Source organism: Amphiura filiformis, chromosome 16 (assembly GCF_039555335.1).
Source record: "Amphiura filiformis chromosome 16, Afil_fr2py, whole genome shotgun sequence".
NCBI lineage: Eukaryota > Metazoa > Echinodermata > Ophiuroidea > Amphilepidida > Amphiuridae > Amphiura > Amphiura filiformis.
The window spans coordinates 22,427,444-22,440,552 of NC_092643.1; the positions used below are offsets into that span (position 1 = coordinate 22,427,444).

The 13,109-nt window shown below is 37.1% G+C and overlaps 1 protein-coding gene across 1 annotated transcript; it reads right to left on the minus strand.

The window, feature by feature from the left end:
- Window positions 1-2,343: 2,343 nt before the first annotated feature.
- Window positions 2,344-12,120, minus strand: LOC140172492 (uncharacterized). Its single transcript, XM_072195638.1, has 4 exons — window positions 12,021-12,120; window positions 9,806-9,952; window positions 3,683-3,928; window positions 2,344-2,824 (listed from the first exon to the last, which is right to left on the minus strand). The coding sequence occupies exons 1-4, from the start codon at window positions 12,118-12,120 to the stop codon at window positions 2,496-2,498; spliced, it is 822 nt and encodes a 273-aa protein (XP_072051739.1). The 3' UTR covers window positions 2,344-2,495.
- Between the last annotated feature and the right edge of the window lie 989 nt (window positions 12,121-13,109).

Consider the following 13,109-nt stretch of genomic DNA (forward strand, 5'->3'; position numbering starts at 1 on the left):
TGGTAGACCTAATAGGCCTACTATTGGAAATGTAGTTAAAATGGGTTATGAAAAAAGCACGAATTTGCGTTTTCGATTATATTTCTCGTTTGAAATTAGTATTTAACATTAAAACATTCATGAAAATGCTTTCATAAACGCGTGCTCGCTATGCCGATTTCAAATATAGACATTTTTGACATAGAGTTGTAGGCCATGATGCCTAGATGGTCGATATGATGTATTGAAATGTCAACGTTTTTGACATTGCGTTAATGGTCATGAAATGAATGAATGAATGAATAAAATAAAACAAATCTTTAAACATAAAATAATAAGCCTAATGATGTACTATACGGGCTAAGTCTAGCCTACTAGCAAACTATTTAGGGCCTACGTTTTCTATCGTATCTACCAGATTGCGTCATCATTACAGGGCTTCTTTATACGGGTAACTACTTGAGCCTCATGTTCGTGATCGATCATTTCGGTATTACAGATAAATTTCATCTTTTCAAGTTCAGAATGAAACTTGAAAAACAAAACAAAAACAAACAAAAAATTCACTATTATGTTCATATAAAAAAGACTAATTTATACCACTATGAGCACTTTTTGGCGAAATATATCGAGTAGGCCTACTGATTCTAGGATGGGACGGTGGTGGTCTGTCGGCCCGCAGTTTCGCAATGCAATGGTGCAAGCTTTACCTACCTTGGAAGGGATCAATACGATAACATACGGTAGTGATCGCGATTGGCGACTCCAGCGCCTCAATCAGTAATCACCTCGCCCATCCAGTTTACCATGTGTGCGTGTCTTTGCTAGCTGTGCGCCACAGTACGCGTTACGAGAACGCGATATATTGCGGGAAAACAATGATTTTTTTGCTTTTGCATTTTGACGAATTTTTAATGAAAAAGGGTCTTTAAAATAGCTTTTCTTATGGTTCAAATGTTAAGATTTCTTTAAAATCTATTAATGACAAGATAAAATACGGTTTGAAGATGACATTAGTGATGAAAACTCAATTTTGGCCATGTAACACTTCAGTGATCCTGTGTGCATCCTTAAGGTGGTATTGGAGCATGAAACACTTGTAAGTGTTTTTGTGAAACTATAGACGAATTCAACGAGCCAAGTCATTGTCAGGATTTTGTCGGCCATATTTGGGTACCCGCATGCACCAAACAGGTGTTGTGTGTCGATGTTAGATTCTTTTGTGTTGTAAACTGTCATAATTGTCTACGTGTAACACGGGTGATAGAATGCAGTTTATAATACCCTTCAAGGCCGCATCATCCCACATTTTAGGTGGGATAGTTGGGTACCGTCGCGGCTAATGGCTGCCATTGAGGAGCAGGAATGCGTGAAATTGGATACGTCTGACCCCTCATAATCTTAAATAAAAGAGGTACTCATCTTTCATTAGAGAATGAATTTGGAGAAAACCTTCTGATAATTACAAACACTCGCTGAGCAGCAAGACCTTCCCTCTAAGCTTTTAATCCGATAAGCTGATTATCTATTTGTTTTCATGAATTGGAAGACATTCTTTGATGTATTACTGAGCTAAATTACTGGAGCGTGAGCCACCCAGGCTGGTGGATCAGCATAGTATTTTGTTAACAGAAGGTTTTCTCCAAATTCGTTTCCTAATGTTTCCTGGCTGATGCTGAAAACTACTAGCAATTGTACCGGAAAACTGCTGCATTTTGTCAATTTAGCAATAAAACAACAACAAAAACTAACAAAACTCTCCTCCTCACTTTTTCAAAAAGGTGGGGACGCGAAACGAATTTTTAATTTGACGTGACCTTATATAAATTATATAAATTTTGAAGACTATTTTGATGTCCTCTGGGCTTGCTGAGGACTTAATGGAAACGTTATTTTAACAACAGTAGGCCTAATAATATACTCAGTAAAAACCCCAACTTCCACCGAAACAACCGGCAGCTATAGCACATCAGCAATGTAGAAAATTTACAAATTAACTACAAGAAGTTCAGCAGATCTGCGAAACAAAATACACATAACTCAGTTTTTGTTTTCTAGTTTTTTATTTATTTGTTTGCATGCCTGTGTGTGTCCGGAGGGGGGCACTTCAATATGCAATGAATAATATAGGTGCAGGGCACCTTCACAGTAAGGGCCATTCGGTGACAGCTAAATATAAAAATATATTGGGTCATTGGGCGAGAGCATGATTTTTTTGCATTCGAAGAGAGCAAAAAGTACGGGGTCATTTGGTGAGAGACGCACCATTTGGACCTAAGGGCATTGATTGCGAATATGACCTGTTTTTTCAATGGGGTCTTTGAGTAAGAACCAAAAGAAACCTCGAAAATTGAATTTGCATGTGTTTGAAAAAATATGGGGTCTTTCAGTGACATGTACGCGTCACCTCCAAAGTGGGAGTGCCCCCCGGCGTGTGTATACAATATAGGCCTTACTTCTTTTTTAAAAAACGGATGAGAAAATAGCCAATGCAGTTTATTTATTTTCTTGTTCCTTCACATATTTCTCGAATCCTCGTAGGTAGGTGGAGGGGGTAAAGAGCTGATGCCAGCTGCATCTCCCATCGGATATTGGACTGGCATAGTTGGATTTGGATACCAAAAAACCGGTCCAGGTCTACTAGTGTCTACTACTGCTGACTGTTGTTGAATATGTGGGAGTGTTTCTGAGTTTGGTCTAAGGCTCGCTTGTGTATGGGTCAATTGTTCAGGGCCTGTTGTTTGAGGGCCGCGGCCGGGTCTCTGGATGAAGAACCTGCTTCCATATTTCTTGCAGATGACAATCCCGGATATGAGAGAAAAAACTAATGCGAATATCCATGTATCTGTAAAAGAGAAGAATACAAAAATATGATTTAATTAGGCCTAAACAAATGAATGAAATAGTGAATGAAATAGTGAAATAAATAAATAAATAAATAAATAAATAAATAAATAAATAAATAAATAAATAAATAAATAAATAAATAAATAAATAAATAAATAAATAAATAATGAAGAAGAAAGAAAAAAGAATGGAAGGAAGAAAAAAAAAAAAAGACCGAAGAAAGAAAGAAAGAAAGAATGACAGAAAGAAAGAATGAAAGAAAGAAAGACAGAAAGAAAGAAAGAAAGAAAGAAAGAAAGAAAGAAAGAAAGAAAGAAAGAAAGAAAGAAAGAAAGAAAGAAAGAAAGAAAGAAAGAAAGAAAGAAAGAAAGAAAGAAAAGAAAGAAAGAAAGAAAGAAAGAAAGAAAAAAAGAAAGAAAGAAAGAAAGAAAGAAAGAAAGAAAGAAAGAAAGAAAAGAAAGAAAGACTGGAAGAAAGAAAGTAAAAAAGACCGAAAGAAAGAAAACAAGACCGAAAGAAGGAAAGAAAGAAACAAAGAAAGAATGAATGAATGAATGAATGAATGTATGAATGAATGAATGAAAGAAAGAAAGAAAGAAAGAAAGAAAGAAAGAAAGAAAGAAAGAAAGAAAGAAAGAAAGAAAGAAAAGAAAGAAAGAAAGAAAGAAAGAAAGAAAGAAAGAAAGAAAGAAAGAAATGAAATAGAACTGGTAAGGAATGAAATCAAAACTCGATCGGCGGTTAACCGTCGGTTCCGTCCGGATTCCATTGTTTAGAACAATAAAAACCGGACGGAACCGGGGGTAAACCGCCGGTCGAGTTTTGGTTTCAACCCTGAGAACTTGGTTTGACTTACAAGACATGAAACCACCACCATCATCAAAATATTCACAGTGTAAACCAAGCATGGCATCTAAAGGACAACCCGTGTCTTCCAACTCGCGGAAGTCGCACTCGCTCAGATGATAACACGATTCATCCCCATCTTCACCACAAGAAGAGCAATCCAAGCCTGACATGAATATTTCATCCGGCCATATATTGAACATGGAATTGGCGTTGTCAAATATCTCTTCGGCATAGTCGTAACCGTCGGCGTAATCTGAGTGATAATTCATATTAATTTATTTTACATCATTATAAACACGACAAAATCAGCTAAGATATTTCAAACTATTCTTTGATTAAAATGTTGTTCCAAGCAGAACAATTTGAGACCAATTTCATCGCACAGGCACAACGCCTAAACGTTGACCCACAAGCCTCAGCACACTTTTACAGGTTGTCGTAGACTGGCCCCCAGTCTCGGTTCGGTTCCATCTCTTGGATAATGTAACAATAAATAATTACATAATGCCCTATGAAAAAAAATGCCAAAGTCCTGTAACCCCCCCCCCCCTTAGTTTTCTCAATGCCAAAAACCCATTCCTCTTCATTTGTCCACAAATCGACGCCACTGATTACATACACACACACACACAGTCAACCATGTAGCAATATAGAAATATACTCGTATTATTATTAAGTTGATTTTTAATGTTATATAGTCTACAGTACTAGTCGTTAACCATGGACCCGAGTGAGGGTTATAAGGTTGTTGCTGACCACTACGGCCCACATCATTCTACAAACCATTAAACCACAATTCATGGACTTTGCTGCTTCAAGAGCGAACACCCTGGGCGCAAATAACCATCGCAACCAGGATCAGCTCCCCGAGTTTCGTACGAGTTACAACGAGACAAATTAGTAGTAAGTTCCTTGTCCAGGGGAATTTCAAGCTAACTCAATTTTTCCACGAGAGCGTGAGCCTATTAGGCACCGCCAGGGTTCGAACCCGCAAACTCTGGCACCATAGTCGAACGCCTTATCGATTGAGCTAACTTGACATTTTGACCTTTATGCATAACTCAAGATATAATTATAACTCATTCCTTTTGAATTCTTTGCATCGGTCTTCAGTTGAAAATTTCTACACACATAAACAATACAAAGACAATAGAACTCATCAGTAGCGCAGCCAGGATTTTCGTGTGAGCGGCAAAACCAAATTGACAAATGGGGACGAGAATGATTCTCGTCCCCATTTGTCAATTTTTGAATAATTTTAAAGTCATTTTAAGGACACTTTAAGGTCCGTTCATACTACCACCGCATTTGCGATGCGTTGCTTTGCGATGCGGTGCGTTGCCGCACTGCATCGTACTTCAAACTACTGCATTGCGATATCGCAATAAAGTTAAATACATTTTAACTTCGAAATGCGACGAGTTGCGTTGAGTTGCGGCAAAAGTAATCGATATATCGGCATCGCAAAGCAACGCATCGCAAATGCGGTGGTAGTATAAACGAACCTTTAAGGTCCGTTCATACTACCACCGCATTTGCGACGCGTTGCTTTGCGATGCCGATATATCGATTACTTTTGCCGCAACTCAACGCAACTCGTCGCATTTCCAAGTTAAAGGTTCGTTCATACTACCACCGCATTTGCGATGCGTTGCTTTGCGATTACTTTTGCCGCAACTTGTCGCAACTCGTCGCATTTCCAGTGTTAAAAATACTTCATTGCGATATCGCAATGCAGTATTTTGCAGCACGATGCAGTGCGACAACGCACCGCATCGCAAAGCAACGCATCGCAAATGCGGTGGTAGTATGAACGAACCTTTACTCCTTGCCGTGTCCATTTTCTGTTCCGGCCCCCTGGCTGGCTACGCCCCACAGTGTCATCGCCCCGATATCTTCATGGTAGAAATCGCCATGGTATAGGTTGAATCCACAGCCACGCACGGCCATTTTATTCCACCTTTAAGGTCCGTTCATACTACCACCGCATTTGCCATGCTATGCTTTGCGATGCGGTGCGGTGCCGCACTGCATCGTACTGCAAACTACTACATCGCGATATCGCGATATTGCTTTGCGATGCAGTGCGGCACTGCACCGCATCGCAAAGCAACACATCGCAAATGCGGTGGTATGTATGAACGAACCTTAAGGCTACTGACAATAGCCGGGGTAATTGATTTCTCGATGTGTGAGTATTAAAGCTTGTATACGACATTGCGGTCAATGGTCATACTGCCTCCACTGGAGTAGTGAGTGCAGCTATATGCCTGCGCGCTGTAGTCCATACAGGACCAACGCAATATAAAATTTTGAGTTCAAGACTCACGGCCTTTTCTCAAAGCGCAAACTAACGACTATCATTATGTGTTCAACACGTATTTGCAAGTGTATGAGACCAGATCTGGTTTCTTGAGACGAAATCATCGGGAGATATTCATCATTTTCCACCCCGGTATCCGAAGATTTTCGTCTGATATCAAAATCGTGCATAGCAATTCAGGTGTATCGATCCCGTGTATTTATTTTAGTTTCTCTGCTGCACCAAATAATTAGCCAGGCGATGTCGGTGTGCGCCATTATACAAATATTAACTGTCTATGAGTGTGATGGTCGAAATATAATCACGAGGTGAAAGATGGATTGTTCCATTCCACGAGCCGGAACGGCGAGTGGAATGGAACAATACATCTTTCACCGAGCGATTATATTTGGACCATTACACGAATTTAAGACAGTTAATATTTGTTTTATATCACTCATGCATAAATTCTATTACTAAAAATACTATTTAAGGTAGGAAAAACATTTTTTCATCAACATAACACCATATTTTGCTGTGATATACTTCACACTTTGTTTTGAATCAATGTTTTATCAGTCATCTACTATTTGCTGTTGACTTAGCTATTATAAGTGGCACTATCTTTGGTCTACAAAAACAACTTGATGTTCTAGCAGAATATTGTCATGAATGGGGCCTTTCAGTAAATATAGATAAAACTAAAATCATGGTATTTAAACGAGGTGGTGTTCTTAAGGGATCTAAAATGAGCGTTTATTGCGTTTCGACAGTATTTTTTGGGACATGAGAGCACCTCAGACCTATCGAATTGCATTCTGAATACGAAGCATGTCTTTCTGATATCAAATAATTTTCATTTTTGAAAATCACAATAGAATACAAATTTTATGACAAATTATAAAAATTTGATATTTTTCAAATTTTGATATATAACAGTCCTCGAAGTAAATTATATAAATCTAATGTTATATTCTTAAAGTGTATGTAGCAGGGAGGAAAAGCCGACGGTCAATTGAAAATTTTGACCTTTCATATTGAAGATATGGATTTTTTTCCCAAAAAGACCTAATTTTTTTGGTGTTTTGGGGAAAAAATCCATATCTTCAATACGAAAAAGGTCAAAATTTTCAATTGATCGTCGGCTTTTCATCCCACCTACATACACTTTAAGTATAAATCATCAGATTTCTAAAGTTTACTTCAAGTACTGTTAAATATCAAAAATATCAATTTTTAATGATTTGCCATAAAATGTGTAGGGGAAAGTGGGGTAATCCCGGGCACCTTTCGTTAAGGCTACACAGGTACAAGATTAAATAAAGTTCATCAGTGAAAATCATATCAATGCAAAGTAGGAGTAATGTTCTAACTAGTAACCAGTTTTTAATAACTCAACATCTATAGTTAATAAGTTATAATTAAAAAACAAAATGGTAAAAAATGATGGGGTAATGCCGGACACGGGGTAATCCCGGACACATGATTGCTGCTAAGAGGGAAAGTGGAGTAGGATGATAATCCCCTAGAATGTATTAGGTACTTCTAGTACCTCAAGCATACTACTATGGGGGCTGTTGTTGTTGTCTATATTTTTGAAATAACAAGTGTCCGGCATTACCCCATCTGTATAGAGACGCATGTGTGTCCGGGATTACCCCTCACGGTCCCGATTTAATTTTCAGTGCTTGTTCTACTAATCCATTTTTAAGATACCAAAATTCATACATCCAGCTAACAATCAAGTATCAAACAGAATTTCCATCCATACTTCATCTGTGTCCCTTGACGCATTAACTGTCACCCAGCTAATAAATCACTTTTCAGATAAAAAGTCAAAAATGACAATTTCTGTTTTTTCGTAATTTTCACAAAGAAAGACGAGACCCAAAGCGCTGGTAGTAGTACACGTGAGGTTCACCTTGAGGTAGCTAAAACCCTAAGGTAGTATAATAGTGCCACCCTTCTCCGTTTAGCTGCAATCGATGTGTCCGGGATTCCCCACAGTCCGGCATTACCCCACTTTCCCCTATTAAATTGCGAATTTCAAAAAATCAAAATTATTTGATATCAGAATGACATTCTTCGTATTCAGAATGCAATTCGATACGTCTGATGTGCTCTGATGTCCCAAAATAAATACTGTCCAAACGTTCATACCCCAGCCCTTAAACGTACTGAGAAATGGTTTTATAAGGGAACAAGAATAGAAGTGGTCAATACCTTCAAGTACCTAGGTAATGTGTTTTCAAGTAATGGGAACTGGCTTAATGCACAGAAATCCACTGCATCGCAAGCTAACAAAGCTTTCTTTGGTCTCATAAAGATTTGTCGTTATGTTCTTGGTGTATCTAAATCATGTAAATCTATCCCACACTGTGCCATTCGTGGTGAACTTGGTAGAAATGCACTGTTGGTAAATTCACTTATTAACTGTATTAAGTATTGGTTTTACATTTTATCACTGGATAATAACAGGTTTTTAAGACAAAGCTATGAGTTTCAATACAAAAAGGCAGAGAATGGTAAAGAATGCTGGGCTATGAAGATCAAAAATATTCTGTACTCTTACGGTTTTGGTGAAATATGGATTGCTCAAGGTGTTGACAATGTAAATTATTTTATTGATGTTTTCAAACAGAGATGTAAAGATATTGATATACAAAATTGGCGAAATGCATTAAGTACATATTCATCACTTACTTTTTATACTCAAATCAAAGAAAATCTAGTGGTGGAAGACTATTTATTGTGGCTGGAGAAACCATTTCATAAAATACTTCTGACCAAAGCCAGATTGGGTGTTCTTGAGTTAGAATATGTTCGTGGAATATGGTTTAAGGTTCCTCGAAATTTACGTATTTGTAAAATCTGCCACACTGGTGAAATTGAAGATTTGTATCATTTTGTATTAAAATGTCCTGCTTATGCTAATGAAAGAAATCGCTTATTGCCAGAGTGTATTCCAAATTTCAATTATTTTATTACTCTATTTCAGTCTAGAAATCAACAAACTATAATTTCATTATCAAAATTTATTTTTAATGCTCATAAAATCAGGCAAACTCTTTTGCCCCCTGGTGATGGGTAAATATATTTTACTGTACTTTATTGTATTGTAAGGCAGAAGGCCTATATATACTGAGAAATAAAATCTCTCCATATGGAGAGAACTGAACTGAACTGAACTTTGGGGTCCACCCATAACTAAATCGGCGAGTCCAAGAGTCAGCGCACGGCTTAGCGCAGGCACACTACGGCAGAACACATGATGGTAAAGACTATCACACGGAGAGGGTGATGGTAAAAATGATAAATGGTAATGCAATGAACTGTCTAGAATTTATGTATGAGTGATGATAGGCCTATAATACAATTTGTCTACTCTGAAGTACAAAGTGACAACGCACGCGTATACAGCGCGTTAACAGTGCGCAGTTATGCGTCTCTGCAGATGATGGTGGATGCGATATCGCTATTTTTGACGTCGCCATTGGATTAACACATAATCATGAAATCTTCACAAACAATTCTAAATTTGTTATGTGGTGTCAAAGCAAAATTATCTTACTCTAAAACCGTTGGGGTTCTGCAAAGTACCCCACTGCAAGTATGTTAATTGTCCATTTATAATCGCTAACCGTGTATTGTGAATGGGGCTGTCAGCCCTGTATCTTCGCCAGCCTCGTACGTCCGAATTGCGTGTCCTATGCCGCCTGCGTCTCTGCTGCAGGTATGCGTGCCTTCAAAGTCGGCACAATGTGTGCGTCCACGTTTATACTTTGTAGCCTACTTCTAAGTAGACAGACTGTAGTTCTTATTCAATACCTATAGATCGGCAAACGGTATCTGCGACACGGCGATCCACTGTATTGCATATGCCACCCCATTCCCCGTTGAGGTAGACTTCTACTAAACCAACGTAATTAGTATCTCCTCCAGTGAGTCGAACTTGTAGATTCTCTGTTTGCTTATCTGTTGAAGAATTAATAATTATTATCTTCTGCTGATATCTACGGAAATAATGAAGGGCCATGCGGTTCACTTCGTAACTCAGGAAGTCAGGATCTCCTAATCACGAGATCCTGAGTGTTCCTCAGGTTGTCAAAAATGACCCTAAAGTAGTCATTTTTGACCCCATGGCAGGGTCAACTATGCACCGAACCCATTGAAGTCATTTTTGACCCGGAGATGAAGTCAAATGATTTGACCCAAATTGTAGTTAAAAATTAGGGTCAAAAATGATTTGACCCCCAACAGAGTCAGTTGAAAAATAACCCTATTAGTGTCAAAAATGACTATATCCGGGGGTTATAATTAGAAAATTACCTCTAACGTAGTTGAAATGACTACATTCAGGGGTCCCGGTTTGAAAATGACCCCGGAACGTGGGTCAAAAAATTACTATATTTGGGGTCATTTAAATATGACCCTTTTAGGGGTCAATTTAATATGGTGTCAACAACTGAAAATGACCCCTATGGTAGTCATATTTGACTTCATCAGGGTTATTTCAAATTGACCCCATAAATTAGTCAAAATTTTGACTACCTATTTTTAAGTGTGTATTGTTTTTAGCCGTGTGTCGTGCATCTATCGTCTCATACACTCTTAGAAAAAAAAGGTTCCAGAGGTTTTTTTTTGAAATGACAAATGGTTCTTGTTGGAACATCACATCTCCAAAGAACCTTTTAAGGTTCTTTATGTTCTTGAAAAGGGTTCTAAATAGCAAAATGTGGGTTCTATATGGCTATAGGGTTCTTCCAAGAACCATAATTTTAAGGACAACGGGTTCCAGACTGTCAACACACACCTATGTTGCAATAATATACTTACACATGATAAATGAGTTTTAAATTAAATGTTTTTGTACTTTATCCTTTTGAACAATACCGTCTATAAAAAGTGAGCTTATATTAGTTATTTTCTTTTCCTTAATTTATTTGGGCCTACCTATTTCAATGATACACTGGTGAGAATTTCAATTAATTATTCCTGCTGCGTAACGATATGTAGTGTGCAGTAAAGCGGCCATCTAGCAAGTTCACATGTTGACACCATAGAATATATACCGGTATTCTGCTTTTTAAACTTTTACCCCATAATTTCCCCCATTCTCAAGCCATGCCTTTATCGGGGGCTATTATCGTTTAAGCTTCTTGGATGTATACATATTTCGCGGTTAGTGGTTCTTTGTTGCCCTCCAAAGAAGGTTCTTTCTAGAACCCATTTAAAGGTTCCATCAAGAACCTGTAGGGTGCTCCCAGTGGGACAAACTGCAAGAACCATGAATGGTTCTTGAAAGAACCATTCAGGTGCTTAATAGAAGCTGAATGGGTTCTAGATAGAACACTGTTTCATGGTTCTTTATAGAACCTCCACAAAAGGGTTCTTAAGTAGAACCTTACATGGTGCTCCCCACGGGACAAGGTTTAGCACCTTTTATGGTTCAAAATGGAACCTTCTTTTCTTTCTTTCGGTCTTTCTTTCTTCCTTTCTTTCTTTCGGTCTTTTTTCTTTCTTCCTTCCATTCTTTCTTTCTTTCTTTCTTTCTTTCTTTCTTTCTTTCTTTCTTTCTTTCTTTCTTTCTTTCTTTCTTTCTTTCTTTCTTTCTTTCTTTCTTTCTATTATTCTCTCTTTCTTTTCTTTCTTTCGGCCTTTCTTTCTTTCTGTCTTTTTTTTTTCTTCCTTCCATTCTTTCTTTCTGTCATTCTTTCTTTCTGTTATTCTCTCTTTCTTTTCTTTCTTTCGGCCTTTCTTTCTTTCGGTCTTTCTTTCTTTCTTTCGGTCTTTTTTTATTTCTTCCGTCCTTCCATCCTTTCTTTCTTTCTTTCTTTCTTTTTCTTTCTTTCTTTCTTTCTTTCTTTCTTTCTTTCTTTCTTTCTTTCTTTCTTTCTTTCTTTCTTTCTTTCTTTCTTTCTTTCTTTCTTTCTTTCTTTCTTTCTTTCTTTCTTTCTTTTTTTTTCTTCCTTTTTCTTTTTCTTTCTTTCTTTATAGGCCTATTTATTTATTTATTTATTTATTTATTTATAATTATTCTTACCAATATAGTATTCTTTTGACGACAGGCTATTAATCACTTGTAAAAGAACTATAATAAGGGTGAATAAACTAGCACTGCATGTTCTACTTCTAGTCTCCATACTGAAATGAAATAAAAACAAAGTTAAGGTTAAAACGATTGTTTTGAAAAAGAGTGAAAAAACAACTGTTTGTCTCGAAACGCAAGTTAAATATATCGGAAAACAAGAAACCATACCTTCATAACATCAGTAGGCCAATCACTTGTGTCACATGAAATGATGATCAGATGACTGAAAAACGCGAAAGAGTTTGAGAAATGATAGAAATTTCGTAGAAAAATATTTAAATTACGTTTTTTGAGGAATTCGCCATTATGAATAAATGCATAATTGCGTCACGCATTAAAAAGGCGTCCAACACGCTTGAAAATGCATGACACGCTAGCGTAAAATTGCGTGTGAGCGTAACGCGTTTGTGATATACGCGAAAAAATGAGGGGTATAAATAAGTAACTGGATGAACATTAGGGTACGGTGGTGGCACAGAATTATTCTGTGGGTGGTGGTCAAATCCCCACACTGCAAAAACAGCAAAACTTGAACACTTTAAAAAGCTCACTTTTAAAACTATCTTGTGTTAAAAACATAAAAACAGTAAAACGATATTTTGCCCACCCAGTTAATTCAACCTGCCCATTGGCCCAAAATGGCACTCAGTAAATTATTTTGTCCAAAAACAAAACAAAAAAATAAATTAGGCACCACACAATACTAATCATCATGATGGTATCTTTTGAAATCAATCGTTGCTATAAATTATACAGGAAAAATGTCAATTTCCAGGGACGATAAGTATCATTTTCCTCACAATTTTCTTATACAGGCCTAAAGATTATAACAAAAATAACTATATAGACCTATACCTATTTGGATTGTTTCTATTACAAAAGGGATTTCTAATTCTCTAATTGAACAGATTTTTTTTTGGCATGCATCATTAGCAGACTCGTATCAAAGACACCGATTTCATACATGAAGTTGATTTCATGCTTGAATGAGCACACTTTAAATGAAAGACTAATTCAAAAGTTACAGAAAGTTTATATCAA

What these genes read in the sequence shown, in the direction of transcription:
- LOC140172492 (XM_072195638.1), bottom strand. Translation starts at nt 12,120, where the DNA reads ATGGAGACTAGAAGTAGAACATGCAGTGCTAGTTTATTCACCCTTATT. An exon ending in TACCGTTTGCCGATCTATAG is followed by an intron (nt 3,929 to 9,805) that starts GTATTGAATAAG and finishes ATTATCACTCAG; the next exon opens with ATTACGCCGACGGTTACGAC. An exon ending in TGGTGGTGGTTTCATGTCTT is followed by an intron (nt 2,825 to 3,682) that starts GTAAGTCAAACC and finishes TCTCTTTTACAG; the next exon opens with ATACATGGATATTCGCATTA.